Here is a 16,251-nt window from a genome sequence, read left to right as displayed (position 1 = left end):
GGAAGTAGTTTAACAACACCGGACAACACCTTTTCACGAACAATATGACAGTCAATTTCGATGTGTTTAGTACGTTCATGAAATGTAGGATTGGCAGCAATTTGAAGAGCAGAACTGTTGTCACAAAATAGAGCAGTAGGGCCAGGAAGAGATAAATGCAAGTCACATAGAAGAAATCGAAGCCACTGAATTTCACAAGCAGTAGATGCAAGGGCACGATATTCTGCTTCGAAAGAGGATCGGGATACAGTGCTTTGCTTCTTAGCTTTCCAACTAACAAGAGAATCTCCATAAAAAAGGCAATAACCAGTTACAGAACGTCTTGTAAGAGGACAGCCAGCCCAGTCCGAGTCACTAAAGGCCTTCAGTATAGGTGCGGAAGAAGCAGAAAAGAAAAGTCCAAAATCAAGGCAGCCTTTCAGGTAACGGAGAACACGATGAGCAGCTTGAAGATGAGCAACTGTGGGCTGATCCAAAAACTGACTCAACTGCTGGATTGCAAAAGCGATGTCAGGTCGAGTAGAGACAAGATACAGTAGACGACCAATGAGTTTTCTGAAGATAGTATTATCAGGAAGCAATTCGTCAGAAGCATCACGAGGGAGTTTGGTAACCATAGGAGTCGTAATAGGCTTGCAATCAGAGAAGCCAAAGTCAGACAGGAGGTCAAGAGTATACTTTCGCTGACAAAGAGAAATGCCAGCAGAACTGCGAGCAACTTCAAGACCAAGAAAATACTGCAGATCACCTAAATCCTTTATGCTGAAAGTAGAATCCAGAAAATCTTTTACTCGTGTTATTTCATTGAAATGATCACCAGCTAGAATGACATCATCAACATAAACTAGTAAGGCAGTGAAAGAAGTGTCATCCTTTTTAACAAACAATGAGAAATCTGAAGTAGATTGAACATAACCAATAGAAGTGAGCGCTGTTGTGAGTTTAGCAAACCATTGGCGACTTGCTTGCTTTAGGCCATATAACGACTTTTGCAATTTACAGACCTTATGTGGAGTAGAGGAAGCAAAACCAGGGGGCAAAACCATATAAACTTCTTCAATCAAATCTCCATGCAAAAACGTATTATTGACATCAAGTTGGTGCAAAAACCAGTTCTTGGAAGCAGCAATAGCAAGCAGTAAATGAACAGTAGTAAGCTTGGCGACAGGGGAAAAAGTATCAAAATAATCGACTCCCTCGGTTTGTGTAAATCCCTTGGCAACCAAGCGAGCCTTGTAACGCTCAATAGAACCATCAGCTTGATATTTCACTCGATAGACCCATTTACAGCCAATGGCAGTCTTGCCTGGAGGTAAATCCGTAATGATCCAAGTGTTATTTTGTTCTAGAGCAGAAATTTCAGCTTGCATTGCTTTTTGCCAATGAGGAATTTTACTAGCTTGTAAATATGTAGTTGGTATAGAAGAGGCATTAAGAACAAGGGTAAAGGGTGTAGAGTATTGACAATGATTGGTAGCAGCATTGCTTAAAAAACAGTGATATTGGTCTAAATATGATGGTCGTTTCCTAAGACGAGGTGGCCTAGAGGGTTGCGAGGGTACGGGAGGTGAAACCTGTGGTTGAAGTGGCAAATCATAAGTAATGGAGGGGTCAAAGGTTAATTGTGGGATGGAGGAGGAAGAAGATGGTTGAGAGGAAAAAGGAAAAACATACTCATGAAAATGAACGTTTCTTGAGACAAAAATGACATGAGTTGACAGATCAAAAAGAATGTAACCTTTGACATGTGGTGGGAATCCAAGAAAAACACACTCATGAGCTCGAGGATCAAATTTGTGGCGATGAGCAGTAAGGGTGATTGCAAAACAAAGACAGCCAAAAACCCGTAAGTGCTGAAAAGATGGTTTAGTTTGGTATAAATGGTCAAAAGGAGTGAGGTTAGCTAAAAGAGGTGTTGGGGTGCGGTTGATAAGAAAAACTGAATGAAGAACAGCATGTCCCCAAAAATGCTTAGGTAAACCAGCATGAAATAATAGAGCTCGTGAGACATTGAGAATATGTTGGTGCTTACGTTCAACAAGACCGTTTTGTTGCGGGGTTTCAACACAAGAGGTTTGATGAATAACGCCTTTGGAAGCACAAAAAGCTGGAATGGAAAACTCACTGCCATTATTAGTTCGAATGACTTTAATTTTGGATGAAAATTGAGTTTCAACAAGGGTAAAAAAATTCTGAATATGGGTACGAACTTCAGATTTTGTTCTTAATAAGATAATCCAAGTAAAACGACTGAAATCATCAACAATAGTAAGAAAGTAACGATGACCAGTAATAGAAACAATATCGGTTGGGCCCCAAATATCCATATGAACAAGGGCAAATTTTTCATTGGATACAGAAGTGCTTACAGGAAAGGATATTTTCTTTTGTTTTGCCAAATGACAAGCTTTACAAGGTGCATTAGGTGATATGGACAAGGAAGGTATGTAAGGAGAAAGTAGCTTCAATCTGGAGTCAGAAAGATGACCGAGACAAGGATGCCAAAGGGAACATGACGTGTTGGTAGCTGATAAGGCAATTGGTGTGGTAATAGAGAGAGTTTGAGCTGGTGAGTCCAAAATATAGAGACCATGTAGAACTTTAGCTGTACCAATCATCGTCAAAGATGGAAGGGCCTGTAAAGAGCAATAAGTTTTGTGAAAAGTAAAAGAGCAAGGTAGTGTAGCAGTGAGTTTGGTTACAGATAAAAGATTGAAAGTAAATTGGGGAACATAAAGAACATTAGTAATGTATAGGCTATTACTAAAAATGACTGTACCAGAAATTCGAGCACAAACTTTGGTACCATTTGGAAGATTAATATATACTGGTTTAATGGAATGAAAAGAGGCAAAAAAAGATAAAGAGTGTGTAATGTGATCAGTTGCACCAATATCAATGATCCAATGGTGGGGTTGAAAAGAAAAGAGGTTACCTGAAGATACAGAAGGCTGTAAAGGTAAAGAAGAGACGGTATTGGTAACATGAGTAGGGGAGGTAGAAGATGGAAGCAATGTAAGGAGCTGCTGTAACTGATCTTGTGTCAAAGTAACAGGAGAATCAGGTGGCAAAATAGCAACAGACTGTGAAGCGTCCAAAGATGGTGCCTCACCATCAGTAAGTACTGCGTGTGCACGAGAAGTCCGACCACGAGACTTGTAACCAGGTGGATAACCATGCTTCTCATAGCATGTATCAACAGTATGCCTGGATTTGCCACAAAAGGTGCACTGCCGTGAGTCAGAAGCCGATTTCGGCTGAGATTTCCTTGAAGAAGGATGTTGGCGCAGTGTGTTACTGACAAACAGTTGGGAAGAGCTAGCAGCAAGTAGGTGACGTTCGTGTTGAATAACCAAAGAAAACGCTTTGTTGATCGTAGGCAACGGATCAATGAGCATGATTTGAGAACGAACAGCAGCAAAACGATCATGGAGACCTTTAAGGAATCGAATCACATAATCATTATCATGATACTTTTGAAGAGTAGCAAAAACACCACAAGAGCAAGATGTGGGACAAGAACAAACTGGAATTGGTCTAAAATTCATCAATTCATCCCAGAGGATCTTTAACTCAGTAAAATAATCAGTGACTGAGCGATCATCTTGTTTGAATACATTGATTTCTTCTTGAAGATCAGAAATGCGAAAAACATCTCCCTGAGAAAAACGTTCCCGGAGATCGCGCCAAACATCAGAAGCAAAATCAAGCCAAAGAACACTGTTCATGATCGAAGGTGAGATGGAATGGTGCAACCAAGAAAGCACCATAGTATTACATCGTTCTCAAGCTGAGTAAAGAGGGTCTGTTCGAAGCGGAACTGTGATGGTGCCATTAACAAACTGGAGCTTGTTCTTGGATAAAAGTGCCATTGTCATTGCTCGAGACCAAGAATGATGATTCGAGCTTGATAGGACGGGAGAAACAAGAACCAAAGCTGGGTTTTCATTTGGATGAAGATAGTATGGACTAGAAGGTAATGTATGATCATGGAGGGCCATCGTAGGAAAGGAAAATCAAGAAGAAAATTGTTTGGAAAACAAGAAATGACAAGGAATTATAATAGAGAAATATCAGCTCTGATACCATGTAGAATGAAAGTAAAAAGAAATTGCTCAATGTATTTGATACAAAAGATACTGTTATATACAAGTGGAAATGAAAAAATAACAGAAAGAGGATAACAGAAAATATAACTGCTAACTGCTAACTAATTAACAAGATTTTAAATAAAGCTACATGACTAACATCAACAATAGATTGGAACACAGTAGGATGTCATAACTGTAACGGAAAGTCTTCAACTCGGCAAGCCACACTGACTGGAATCGGTTCAAGGGTCGCTAACCATTGTTGCTGTTGAATACTTTGCCATCAAAAGATTTATAATAAAATTGATGTTAAATGACCTAATGACAACAAGTTTGAATAGATAATGCATGATCCAACATACGTAATTAGATTGAATAGAAGTGAGTCTTCTCCATATTGACTAATTTGATATTTCCAGATCCGAATACAAAATTGGGTCCAACTTCAACCCATAAACATATATCCAATTAAATTGGATTTGGAATAAGAAATTTGTAGTAAGACGCACAGAACAAGAAGCAATACAGAAACAAAAATTAAAAGCCTTTTTATCCAAGTTTTGCATTGAAAATTTTCTTAAGTGTTATTAGTTGAAACAGAAATAATGATGGATCTGTGTAATAATATAGTTCCAGCCGCATTTCCTCCCAAACATGGTCACTATCACTCATTCCACATTGGGTAAACTCCGGGATTTGAGCCCTGAACTGAGTCCACAGACCACCCGCCATATCCCCCAGACTGCATATCATAATCAACCTTCACCAATCCTACCTCCTCCGTCGAGTTGCCCACATAACCTCCACTGTAACTTCCACTAGAGCCTGAGCCGCCATTATTATCCACCACAGATGGTGAAGAACAGCTCAGGTTCATCAAACCATGAAGTAAAGCTGGGTTGTTTTGAATGTAGGTATTGTTGTAAAACTGCTGGTGCAATTGCAGCTGTGTTTGAATGTAATTATGGTGAAAGGTGGAGGAGGAGGTGTCTTCTTGAGTGTATTGAGAGTTAATGTCGTGGTTTTGTAATGTTAGCAATGGTTGTTGTTGCGGTTGATGATCAAATTGCATTAGAGGGTAAGCTTGTGGTAACCTACTCGTGCTTGAGCTTCCATATTGGAAACTTGAACCCAAAGCAATCATTTCTTCACGCTTCCTTGATGATTCAAGTGCTTGAGCTTCCTTTAGCCGTTTTGCAGCTCCTCCCCTATTGGCAATGTATTGCTCTCTAGAATGGCTTTTACATCATACCGATTCATGTCGAAGTTAGTGACTGCATTAAGTCCTCTGAATTTAATCGCTGCAATGTCATAAGCTTCCGCTGCTTCCTCTTCGGCACCTGTTTGTTTTAATTAGTAACAAAATGCTGTGCAAATGATATATATATATATATCCTATCAACTTATATATAATGATGTGCAAATGATACTTACTGAAAGTTCCTAGGTAAAGATCTTTGTTTCCTGCAACTCTGCCTATCCTGGCTTGCCATCTGCCATGCTGATGATGTCTGTATAAAGATACCAAGTTTGTTAGAGAGGGAGAGCCATGCATAGGCGCTACCTGTTCATTTTGATAGTATATATATAATATACCTCGTTACTCCACGGTACATGGATGCACCCCTTGAAAAACCACTGCTCTTCCTGATCATAACATTACAAACATATTAAACATGTGTATTTATATTGTCTAATAACGATTTAACCTTCAGTTTGAAACAAAATCTCTTACTGAATATATGTATGTACCTTCTAATGGCAGCGACAAATTCTTGTCTAGTCATGTGCTTCATTTCTTCTATCTCCTTCTCATAATTACTAATCTTGAAAAACACAAGAAACTTCATTGTTAAAACTAGAGATTTAACTTTAAGTGCACTACTTAACTTAATTACATATGCAGCGGTATTCATATACCGGAAAATTAGTGGTGGTGGATGTTCCCCAATACTTGAGTGCAGCAAGATCATAAGCCCTAGCTGCTTTCTCTTCTTTGTCATATCCACCTGCTCAACATGGATTTAAACCAGTTTTGAAACCAAAATTTGAAGAAGTATATATATATATATATATAGAGAGAGAGAGAGAGAGAGAGAGAGAGAGAGGAGTACTGTACTCACCCAAGTATACTGGTATATCAATGATGCAAATCATCAATCAAAGGTAAACCATGAAAAAATTAGAATAGAGAAATGGGTTAGGAAACATTAAACTTAGTGCTTATAGTATAGCTGAAGATGTCAATGAAACCCTAGAAGAAGTCCGGGCTCTACCTTGTCTTCCTTTCCTCGATTGCCCTTCTCTCCTACAACTATTATCCCATAGATGAGCTTCATATCTTCCAGTCCATCTATGCCTGCACTTGCAACAAGTATACATACACATATATCCCTTTCAAAATCTAAATTAATAATATATATAAGTATTCTTTTTGTTTGGTTGATGGAATGATCCAAAAACTCGCCTTGTGACACCACGGTATATGGAGGTTCTTTGCCCAAAAGTGTCACAGGTTCTTCTAGTGGGAGCCTCGACGATATTAGCACTGTTTTCAGCGCTGGTTGAACCCTTGCCACTACCCATAGATAATGCCAGTGACTGCAAATTGGTAGCATTCTCTAGCAACTCATAGTTGTTGTTGGAAGCTATTACAGTAGTACCGTTTTGCACTTGAACGATATTGTTGTGTTGAAATGAATAGTCAGCAGGATGATTAGATTGATGAATTGCGTTGAAGGCCACAAGATCTAAGGATGGAGTTTGGGATTTTGAAACTCCAAGGAAGTCTGCAACCTTTGGAACTTCACTTGTATTATCGTGGGTGTTTATCAGGTTCCATTCTGTGAATATATATATATATTTCAGGAGGAGGAATTAGATTGAAAAACAAGGGAGATAAAAAAAATAGAGGTATAGAATATGATATGTATACCTTGAGTTTGGAAAGGATTCTCCATATTATCATTCACTAACCCTACATTGAACTGATGATGATCATGAGATTGAGAGGAGTGTAATGAAGAATTAGAGGGAGAAAGAGGAAAAGAAAGCCAGTTGTTGGAATTCATGGAGCCAATATCATGTTCCAAATCAAAGACTTTGCTTTGCACCCCTCCAAAAATCTAGTGCAAGTAAAGACACCAAAGAGAATGAGTATTGAAGGGCTCCGAAGTGATTACTGACTAGCCTTTGACCCTCTCTCTTTCTTGGTGGCAAAAGAATCATATAGAAGATGTAGTGTAGTATTTGCTATATACATCACATTTTAAAAGAGACCCGTTTTGCAAGGGTCATTTCAAGTGTGGAAGCAATGGTTTCCAACACTTGAGCATGAAATAATAATTGTTTAATAGTATTTTATAAGAAATTCAAAATAATTGAGTCTTTGTAGTGTAGCAAGACAAACCCACAGTTCCAAGTGGGAAAATCCCCTTACCCTTTAAACTTAAATCTTTGAATTGCCCCCACTTGGGTTTATTGGAACTCTCGGGGACCTCGTTCTAAGGAATGCATGACTCCCGAAAACCCAGCATTCCCACACTCTGCAAATCATGTCCTACTCTAATTTCAATACATTGACTACTCTCCACTCCTCTCTCTTTGCTTTCATAACAATCACTACTAAATATATGAAGAGATGAGATCAAAACTTATCAATCTTTTCTCAAATATGTGTATCAATGCCAAAATATCTATATATTTATTATTAAAATTATGTTACTATCCTTGAAAAGATTAATTTTCATGTGGACAGTAAAATATGGATATATAATAACGTTAATTCGTATAAAAAATTATATGTATTACATAGATTTATATTTAAGGCACAATGACTTATTTGACCTTCTAACTTTACAAAAAAAAATTAACCATTCATTTAGCTTTTCGTCTCTTTTAACTCTTAAACTTGTGTTGTTTGTCAGATCACTCTAAAATTGATAGAAATTTAATGTCGGTTAACTTTGCTAACGTGACATACATATGGATGCCACGTCGGCGTTTAATTCATTTATTTTAAAATTTTTAAAATTTAAAAATTCAAAAAGTATTTTTAAAAATTAAAAAATATTAAAAAAATTATAATTTTTTAAAAAAAATTTAAAAAATTAATTAAATGTTGATAAGTTATTCACGTGTATTCAGTGTCAGCTGTTAACTTTTCCATATGTTTTGAGATGATTAGAGAAAAAACGCAAATTGAAGGGTTAAAAAGATTAAAAAATAAACTAAAGGTAATTATGGGTTTAACTTAATTAAAGATATAAATAAAGAAGGATTTAATGAAAAGATTTGGTTTAGATTCCCAAATCAACGTATGTTGTAATTGGTTATTGCATCCCGTGAAAAAGTAAAAGGCTAACGTGGATTAGAGTATAGTTGCCTTCTGTAATCCAATTCCATCAACTATTTCATTATTTTAGTTTAAATGGCTTTACACACCATGTACAGACAAATTCCTTATAAATATCAATTTTATTCACCTCATAACCTATATTAATATTTTATGTTCATTTTGCCCCCAATAAGTGTGTAAATACATTATTGATGAAGTTAAAAATGGACTTCATTTGTTATACTTAATTTTTATTTTCTTTTTTAAAGTAATATTTATTTTATTTTCACTGCTTTTTTGTTATGTTTGGTATGAGTATTATTCTTTCACTATATTTTAATATATGAATTAATAATTTTTAGCCACTCACATGATTTGTTTGAAAAAGACAAGGATTTTTTTTTACTTATTTTACAATAGTTTTTACTTATATTTCTAATTCTAAGTTTAAATTTATACTAACTATTTTTTATTTTATTTTATGTCTAATTATTATAACATATGTCTTTTCCTCGTGTTATTATACTAATAATTAAATTAGATGTGTAAACTTTATTTATAAATTTTAACTTTTTTGAAAATGTATTAAATAATTTTCATATGTATATATTTGTTAAAAATATATTTCTTACATTATATACATATATGGAGATCAGGTTGGTGACTCCAAGGTTGCAAAAGATGATATTAAAGAAATTTATAATATTGTCACATGGATGATCTGCATGTTGAATTACTTTATAAAAGGTTGATCCATTTTTTAAGTGATTAGATATGGAAAATGAGAGTGATACGTCTTAGTCAGTTGGTTCAGCAATTATTTGTCAGTAAATCTATGCCCCTACAATTTGGAAACTCAAAAATTATCAAAGTTGAGTGTGTCCAAGAGGAGAGAAACTTCTTAAATTAATTAATTATGCATTGCTGAAATAATAATAATAATAATACCCAAGGGCATAGTTGACATTTCAACTTTTATTCAATATGCAATGTGATACCTGTACAGAAAAAAATGTCTAATTTAGTGCTAGTACAGTTCTATCATATATCAATACTCCCCCCAGCTTTAATATCATTTAATTTACATGCTAACTTGACAACAATGAATAAATGAATAGCGGTTGCCATCATACGATTAGCTTTAGATTTTAAATATGATTTTTTTTTGTTCAGTTTTCAACGAGAAAATTTTAGTTTTTTTTATTGTATTTATTGTTTAAAAATAGAAATAAAAGATAAATATCAAATAATTTGATCAACTTATAATAATCATATTCAAAACCCAAAATCAGTCATATATAACAACATGTGGCATTCATTTATTCGTTGTTGGTAAGTTAGCATGTAAATTAAACAATGTTAAAGCTTTGGGGTATATTATATACATGGCAGAAGAGTACAAGTGCTAAATTGTATATTTTCTTTGTACAAGTACCATATTGCACATTGAATGAAAATTTAAAGATAAATTGTGACATTAATCCTAACAACAATAACAATAATTATCTATACTACAATTTAAACCATTGATTGAGTTAGTGTCATAAGTCAATTGGGTACCAACTCGATTAGAGAAATTATTAAAAAATATCGTTTTGTATATAAAATAAGTTGTATTATTCTAAGGTACGTTAGTCTTTTTATTTAAAGAAACGATAAATAAGTTGCATATGATGAAATTTGAACCATTGACATTGGTAAAATTATCATGGAGACCCTTGTATTAGGTGTCAAATTGAGTTTTCCCCTCTACTAAAAAATGAACAATTAGTGCCTATATGTTAGATCAAAGAGCAAATTGGTCTTTTATATTAAAAATTTCCATCTATTTTTTACTATTAAAAACTCATGTGGTACTTAACAAAAAAACTAGATTGTTACACGTGGTAGGCCACATGTACCTCATGCCGATGTTGTACCTCTATGGTAGTTTTATTCATAACATTTGCATCAATAAAACTTTAATTTTATCACTCAACCAATACTTTATCTTAAAATATTTTGCACATTTTAATTTTATCATGCATACTTTATTACCTCTATCAATTGTATATATTTATAATGTTATTAATTGAGTTGGTGTCACAAGTTAACTCGACATCAATTCAAGATTGATGATAACACTATGATAAGCAGTTGTAGTACATTTCATACACTTAATATGACATATTTACATGTTTAAATTTTGTTTTACTCACAATTTAATCTTTATTACTCGAATATCGTACATATTATATATGTTGTTATTAACTAGTTTTAAATTATATACTTAATTATTTATCGTTAAACATACGATTATATTCTAAATATATAATTTTTATTGTAGACTTAAAAGGTATGATATATAATTAATATGAAATACAATAAAAACATTTAATTTCCACCCTTGATAAAATAAGAAGAATCACCTGTCATTCCATTCTAGAGGCCAAAATGTTGTAAATATTTTAAGACGGTCAACCCAACGCACAACAGCCGACCAGCAATTCATCTAGTCTCAGATAACATTAGATATTATTTGAATATAGTAAATATTATGATGTAACACGAAAATTAAGATGATGATTCATGATTATTTAAGTGGTTATAGCAAAAAAACTTATATAAATGAAATTATTTATACATCAAGATTTACATATACAAAAATATATATATATAGATCCTCAAAAAATATTTTTTAAAATTATTAATACATCAAAATTTTCTTATATTTTAAATATGATAAAATATTAAATTTAGTCTGTAATTAAAAAAAAACGAAAAGATATTTAATTTGTTGGAATTGGGATCAGCCACCGCCCACATGTTGTAAATGAATTAAATGGAGACGTCGTTTCAGATATTAGCGTCCAATTTGACCAACACGTTCCTGTTTTTTTTGATTCACTCACTAATTAAACTCATAATTACTTATTTACCCAAAAAATTATTTTAGTTGTGGATTTAATTTTTTAACTCTTTTAATATTTCAGTTTATAGATTTTATCAAATCACTTAAAAATGGATGAAAATAAATGTTAACAAAAAGATAGTTAACAAGTGTTAACTTTAATGATGTATCATATACGTGGATTGTCATGTGGATGAATATGTAAATATTTAATTAATTTTTTAAAATTAAAAAATATTTTTTAAATTTTTAAATTTTAATAATTTTTAAATTCAAAAAATAGTTCTTATATTTTTTTTGAATTTTTAAAAATTAATTAAAGGCTGACGTGTCATCCACATGGCAATCCACGCGTATGCCATGTCAACAAAGTTAAAAATATTAACTTTTTTATTCATTTGACAAATTACACAAGTTTAAGAATTAAAAAAAATAAAAAAATAAATAGAAGATTAAAATAATTTTTTATAAAATTGGAGGGCTAAATAAATTATTATCCCTTAATTAATTACGTACCACTGTATTTTTATTTTAAAATATTGAATTTTAACTTTTATAAATTTTAAATGTAGCATGATTATGAAATAAGTATTTTTTATTTTAAAATGTTACGCCAATAAATTTAATAAAATAATAACAATAGTAATAGTTAGATTAAATTTTAGAATTTACAAATAAAATACTAAATTTCTAAAAATAAAGCTACAAAGATTATATTAAACTTGTGAACAGTATGACAATTTTTAACTTTTAGGAATAATTTGTTTAGGCTTTTGCAGCTTTTTGTTTTCAAAAGGTTCAGACTGAGGCAGCAGGCAGGTCTCAGATGAACCAATTATTCGTTTTTGCATGCTTGCACAAATAAACATGCTCTACCATAGATAGGGGAGGTTCTTTGTATAATAGTTGTGACAGGTGCAAACCTTGTCCAATTTGGTTCTAGAGGGACAGGGGCGCCTGCCAGGATTTCAATGAAGATTCAGAAGAACAACCAAGTGGTTATACTCCTTTTTTTTGATAAGTCAAGTGGTTATACTCCTTAATCCTAAAAGGCAGTACATAAGAAGAGGAGAGGTCGCTGTTGCTAATTAATTGTGGTATTCCGCTGCCAGACCATGCGGTAGAAAGTTGTTTTGATCATACTGAAATTGCTCGAGTTATGAATGCAGCTGGCAGGCAGGCAGCGAGATGCTCTACCCGAGGTTAGTTGTGCTCCAGTCTTCATGAAGTGCATATTTTTATCTCATCAACTTGATTGGTATTTAAGCTATTTTTGGATGCATTGTTGGATTGATTTAAGGTTGTTTCCTTTTTCTTATTGTAAAATTAAGAAGCAATTTGTGCTATGCTTCATCAATATCAACCACTAAATACAGTTTGTGAACTTCTCTTGTAACTCAAGTTCTTTTTCACAGTTGTGGTTCAAAAGAAAATCTTGATGTTGTCACACTTTTATACTGAAGACACACACAGACCCACATGCACAAAGACACACAGCATTAATTTAATAAATCAATTTGTGATTATTTAAACATGTACGAAAGTTTAGTTTATACACTTTTTTGATGAAATATTTTTTATACATTATATAGGAAAATGACAATGCTTGGCCTATTTTTAAGCTGCAAAGTAAGGTTTCTATCCTTTCTAGACTATTGAAAAATATCAGGAGATAGCGTTTTTGAAATGACAATCTTTCCTATGTATTTCTGCAAGTTACTTGAAAAGTCAGCATTTTTGCAAAATTTAATGAGTCAACTATACATCGAGTTGAATTTATCATGTTTTTCAGAAGTAAGAAGTTGATTTTATTTAATTATTACAAGTAGAAAACACCGTTTTCCCCCCCGAGTATAACAGTTCCCCAGAGTTCCTCAAGTAATTTTCTCATTTCTTGTTGCTGGAAGAATATTTCCATGAAATTATTGTATGTTCAGGATGAAACAGGATAAGTTGTTTGATGATGCTTTTTTAATTAAAAGTTCCTTAACCTTTTGTTATGGTTTTGATTTACATGAAATTGTTCAACGCAGAATCTCTGTATTTTCTTGATTATTATAATTATCAGTTATCTATTTCCCAAGGACAAATATCTTCTTCTCATAAGGATTATTTGTGAATAATGTGTCATAGGACCTTCAGATGGGGCTTGACCTTCAGAGGTACTGGACAACCTTTTTGATGTGGAGCAATATCCTCTTATTTCATAGCTCACCCATCGGTTCCAGGTATATTTACTTTCTAGAAATGAAATTTATTGCAATTATGTTTTGTTATTGTAGATTAATGTCTATCATAGTTTCATAAAATTGCAACTCTTGTGCGGATGATAAGCCATATGCAATTTGAAAAAGAAAAAATTCTTCGGAGAAATTGTCCAAAGATTGTCCAAGTTGAACATGGCACCTCTTGTTTGCATTTCCTTAGGATTATTAAACTTAATGTTCAATATCATATTTAGATCCTTTAGATCATGTCATGTTATTGCAAGATCATCATAACTTGATAGAATTTATCTAAATGGAGAAGGAACAACCTAATCCTTTATTTTGAGACCTTTTCTCGAAAACAAGTTGTGTTGGCTTAAGAACTCTTGCATATTAATTTTCTCAAGGTAGGTTTTGGCATCAAGAACATTGCCTTGTGGGGTCACTTACATATTTTGCATTCATCATGACAGTCTAGCAATGCATTTAAAGAACAGAATTGGAGAAAAATAATGAATCTACTGAGTTGATAATTACTAGAAGGTTTCAATTAGCAAAAAGTCCATGCCAATCCATCATTAGACCGAGCTAAGACTTTGTTGTTCGCTCATCTTCTTAAGCAGCCTCTGCTTGACCTTTTCAAAAGACTGCTCTAGGTTCATCAGCTGCATCATTGTAGACAGCATTAGTGTTCCTAAATTGATTGATAGTAAGATTGGATGCTTGCTTTCGGTTACATGGATAGCTACCTACGTACCTCTTGTTGAGCAAACCTGTTATGGATGAATAACCCACTGAACAGATCGAAACTATCATTGGTAGCGCTCTCCTTCTGCAATCATTATCATATTAATGCATCTCCTTTTTGAGAATGTTGGAGGAGCTAAATGAAAATTGCATTAGTTTAAGACATCTTATTGAGCTTACCAATTTAACAAGTGTTTCGAAGCTTTTGGTGTTCATGGATGTGGATTCAATTCCCATTTCCGCCAAAATCCTATCAAAGTAAGATGCATAAATTTTTATCACAAGCAGTCTCCCCATTGTAGTTGGTTTACCCGATGAACCAGCATTGAAATAAGATAAAGATGAGTAAAACATACCTGCCGATTGAATGGGAAAGAAATTGACTTCTAGCGGCAACTTTGTCATGTTCTTCACAAGACATTTCCACCATTCTGCAACCCTTTTCCAATATATTCTCTAATTAACCAATGCATCCACTCTGTAAATTGCATTAATTCCGAGCATTTGATTTAGATTACCTCAGATTCAAAGATGTGTAGGAAGCTGGAGCACCTAGTTTCATTCCTCACCCGAACTTTCTCATACACTAAAGGAAGATCTTTCCATCCATTTTTTCCACTTTCAGGTCCAAACATTGGATGAGTGCAGAGCACGTCCATATTCTCTGGCAAAACCTGAAAAAAAAAAAACACCATTTTCAACCTGGACAAAAGAAATATGATCAAGGGGGTTGAAGCAAAATCATAATATCATACTTGCAATAAAACGTTTCTTGGGTGTTCTTTGACCGAGAGCACATCGACAAACAACGTGTGGCGTTTGAGGCGACGTAATGGCATTGAGTTGAGCACCTCCGATAGAGATAGGATTGACGTGCATATCAATATCACATCATTATCTGCTTCAAGAAATGGAATTACGTCCCTAAAAACGCAGAAACAAGGGTTTCACAAAAGAATCAATGTGTAGTGTTGGCTTTGCGTTTAATTGAAGTTGAGAGTAGGATCTACCTGAAGAAGGGAACATCCAATTGATGACAAAGCTGGGAATAATCTGTCCGAGAAGTTGCCCTAGTAGTATGGCCTTGTTTGATCATTGTCTTTGCCAGGAACTGCCCAAATGTACCAAAACCGACGATGCCTATTTTTAGAGTTTGCAGAGGCAAGGACGACGACGACGACGACGACATGGCAGACGAAAACTCAGCAAAGAAAGATGGAGGGTTATACAGATTTGGATGTGTTAGTGTGTTATTAAGTCAAGAGCCGTGCTTTAGTAGGGATATTTATCGAAACTTTGGCAGAGGCGGCACGTTGATTCCCCGCTATTCTATCTTACCTGTCTCTCTGACAAAAATGTATTTTTAAATTAATTACATAAATTTTTCTATTCAAAATTTCATTACTCAATTTACGGAATTCAATTCTGAATCTACATTTTTTGGCACTAGTTAAAGTCCGGACATTACAGTTTGCTTCAAAAATTTGTGGTTTAAACAGTTTTTCATATATATATATATTACTTTTAAAACAATTTTTTTTATTTTAATTAATTATCATGAACTTGAAGGGCAAAAAGGAGGAGAATTGGCGGGAATTTCTCTAGGTTTTCAATTCCATTATTTGTTTTGGGGGAAAATATTTAGAGAGAAAACATTTTAGTTGGTTATTGTTTATATATTATTATTTCACGATTTTTTTTTTCAATTCTTTGAGATTCTGTGAACTATTGATTTGTTAGCATTTGATTTTTATATTTCGATATTCATATAATTAAATTATTAAAAATAAATACATAAAATTAATAAAAGAACACATTTAAAGAAAACTTGGACAATTAGACGTCTAAATTCATCTAAATTTTGATATTTTTTTGTCTAGATTCAATCTTGACGTGAAATAATAATTTATAATTTTATTTTTGTATAAGTTTATATATTTTAAATATTTCTTTTTATCTTTCTTTTAATGTTTTTTCACA

At 33.5% G+C, this 16,251-nt stretch overlaps 1 protein-coding gene and 1 pseudogene across 1 annotated transcript; both read right to left on the bottom strand.

The window, feature by feature from the left end:
• Window positions 1-4,462: 4,462 nt before the first annotated feature.
• On the bottom strand, window positions 4,463-7,208 carry LOC107892897 (AP2-like ethylene-responsive transcription factor PLT1; annotated as a pseudogene).
• Window positions 7,209-13,842: 6,634 nt separating this feature from the next.
• LOC107891395 (arogenate dehydrogenase 1, chloroplastic) lies at window positions 13,843-15,505 on the bottom strand. Its single transcript, XM_016816180.2, has 7 exons — window positions 15,282-15,505; window positions 15,027-15,195; window positions 14,790-14,945; window positions 14,628-14,710; window positions 14,452-14,521; window positions 14,282-14,356; window positions 13,843-14,189 (listed from the first exon to the last, which is right to left on the bottom strand). Exons 1-7 carry the CDS (start codon window positions 15,458-15,460, stop codon window positions 14,103-14,105), a joined length of 819 nt encoding a protein of 272 aa, XP_016671669.2. The 5' UTR covers window positions 15,461-15,505; the 3' UTR covers window positions 13,843-14,102.
• Window positions 15,506-16,251: the final 746 nt, after the last annotated feature.

Source organism: Gossypium hirsutum, chromosome D09 (genome assembly GCF_007990345.1).
Source record: "Gossypium hirsutum isolate 1008001.06 chromosome D09, Gossypium_hirsutum_v2.1, whole genome shotgun sequence".
NCBI lineage: Eukaryota > Viridiplantae > Streptophyta > Magnoliopsida > Malvales > Malvaceae > Gossypium > Gossypium hirsutum.
Note: the sequence above shows the minus strand (reverse complement) of the source record. Positions and strands in the feature narration are given on the sequence as shown.

Coding starts and splice junctions, on each gene's coding strand:
- LOC107891395 (XM_016816180.2), bottom strand. CDS start 15,460: ATGTCGTCGTCGTCGTCGTCGTCCTTGCCTCTGCAAACTCTAAAAATA. Junction 14,946..15,026: donor CAAGAAACGTTTTATTGCAA/GTATGATATTAT, acceptor TTTTTTTTTCAG/GTTTTGCCAGAGAATATGGA. Junction 14,190..14,281: donor ACAGGTTTGCTCAACAAGAG/GTACGTAGGTAG, acceptor ACAATGATGCAG/CTGATGAACCTAGAGCAGTC.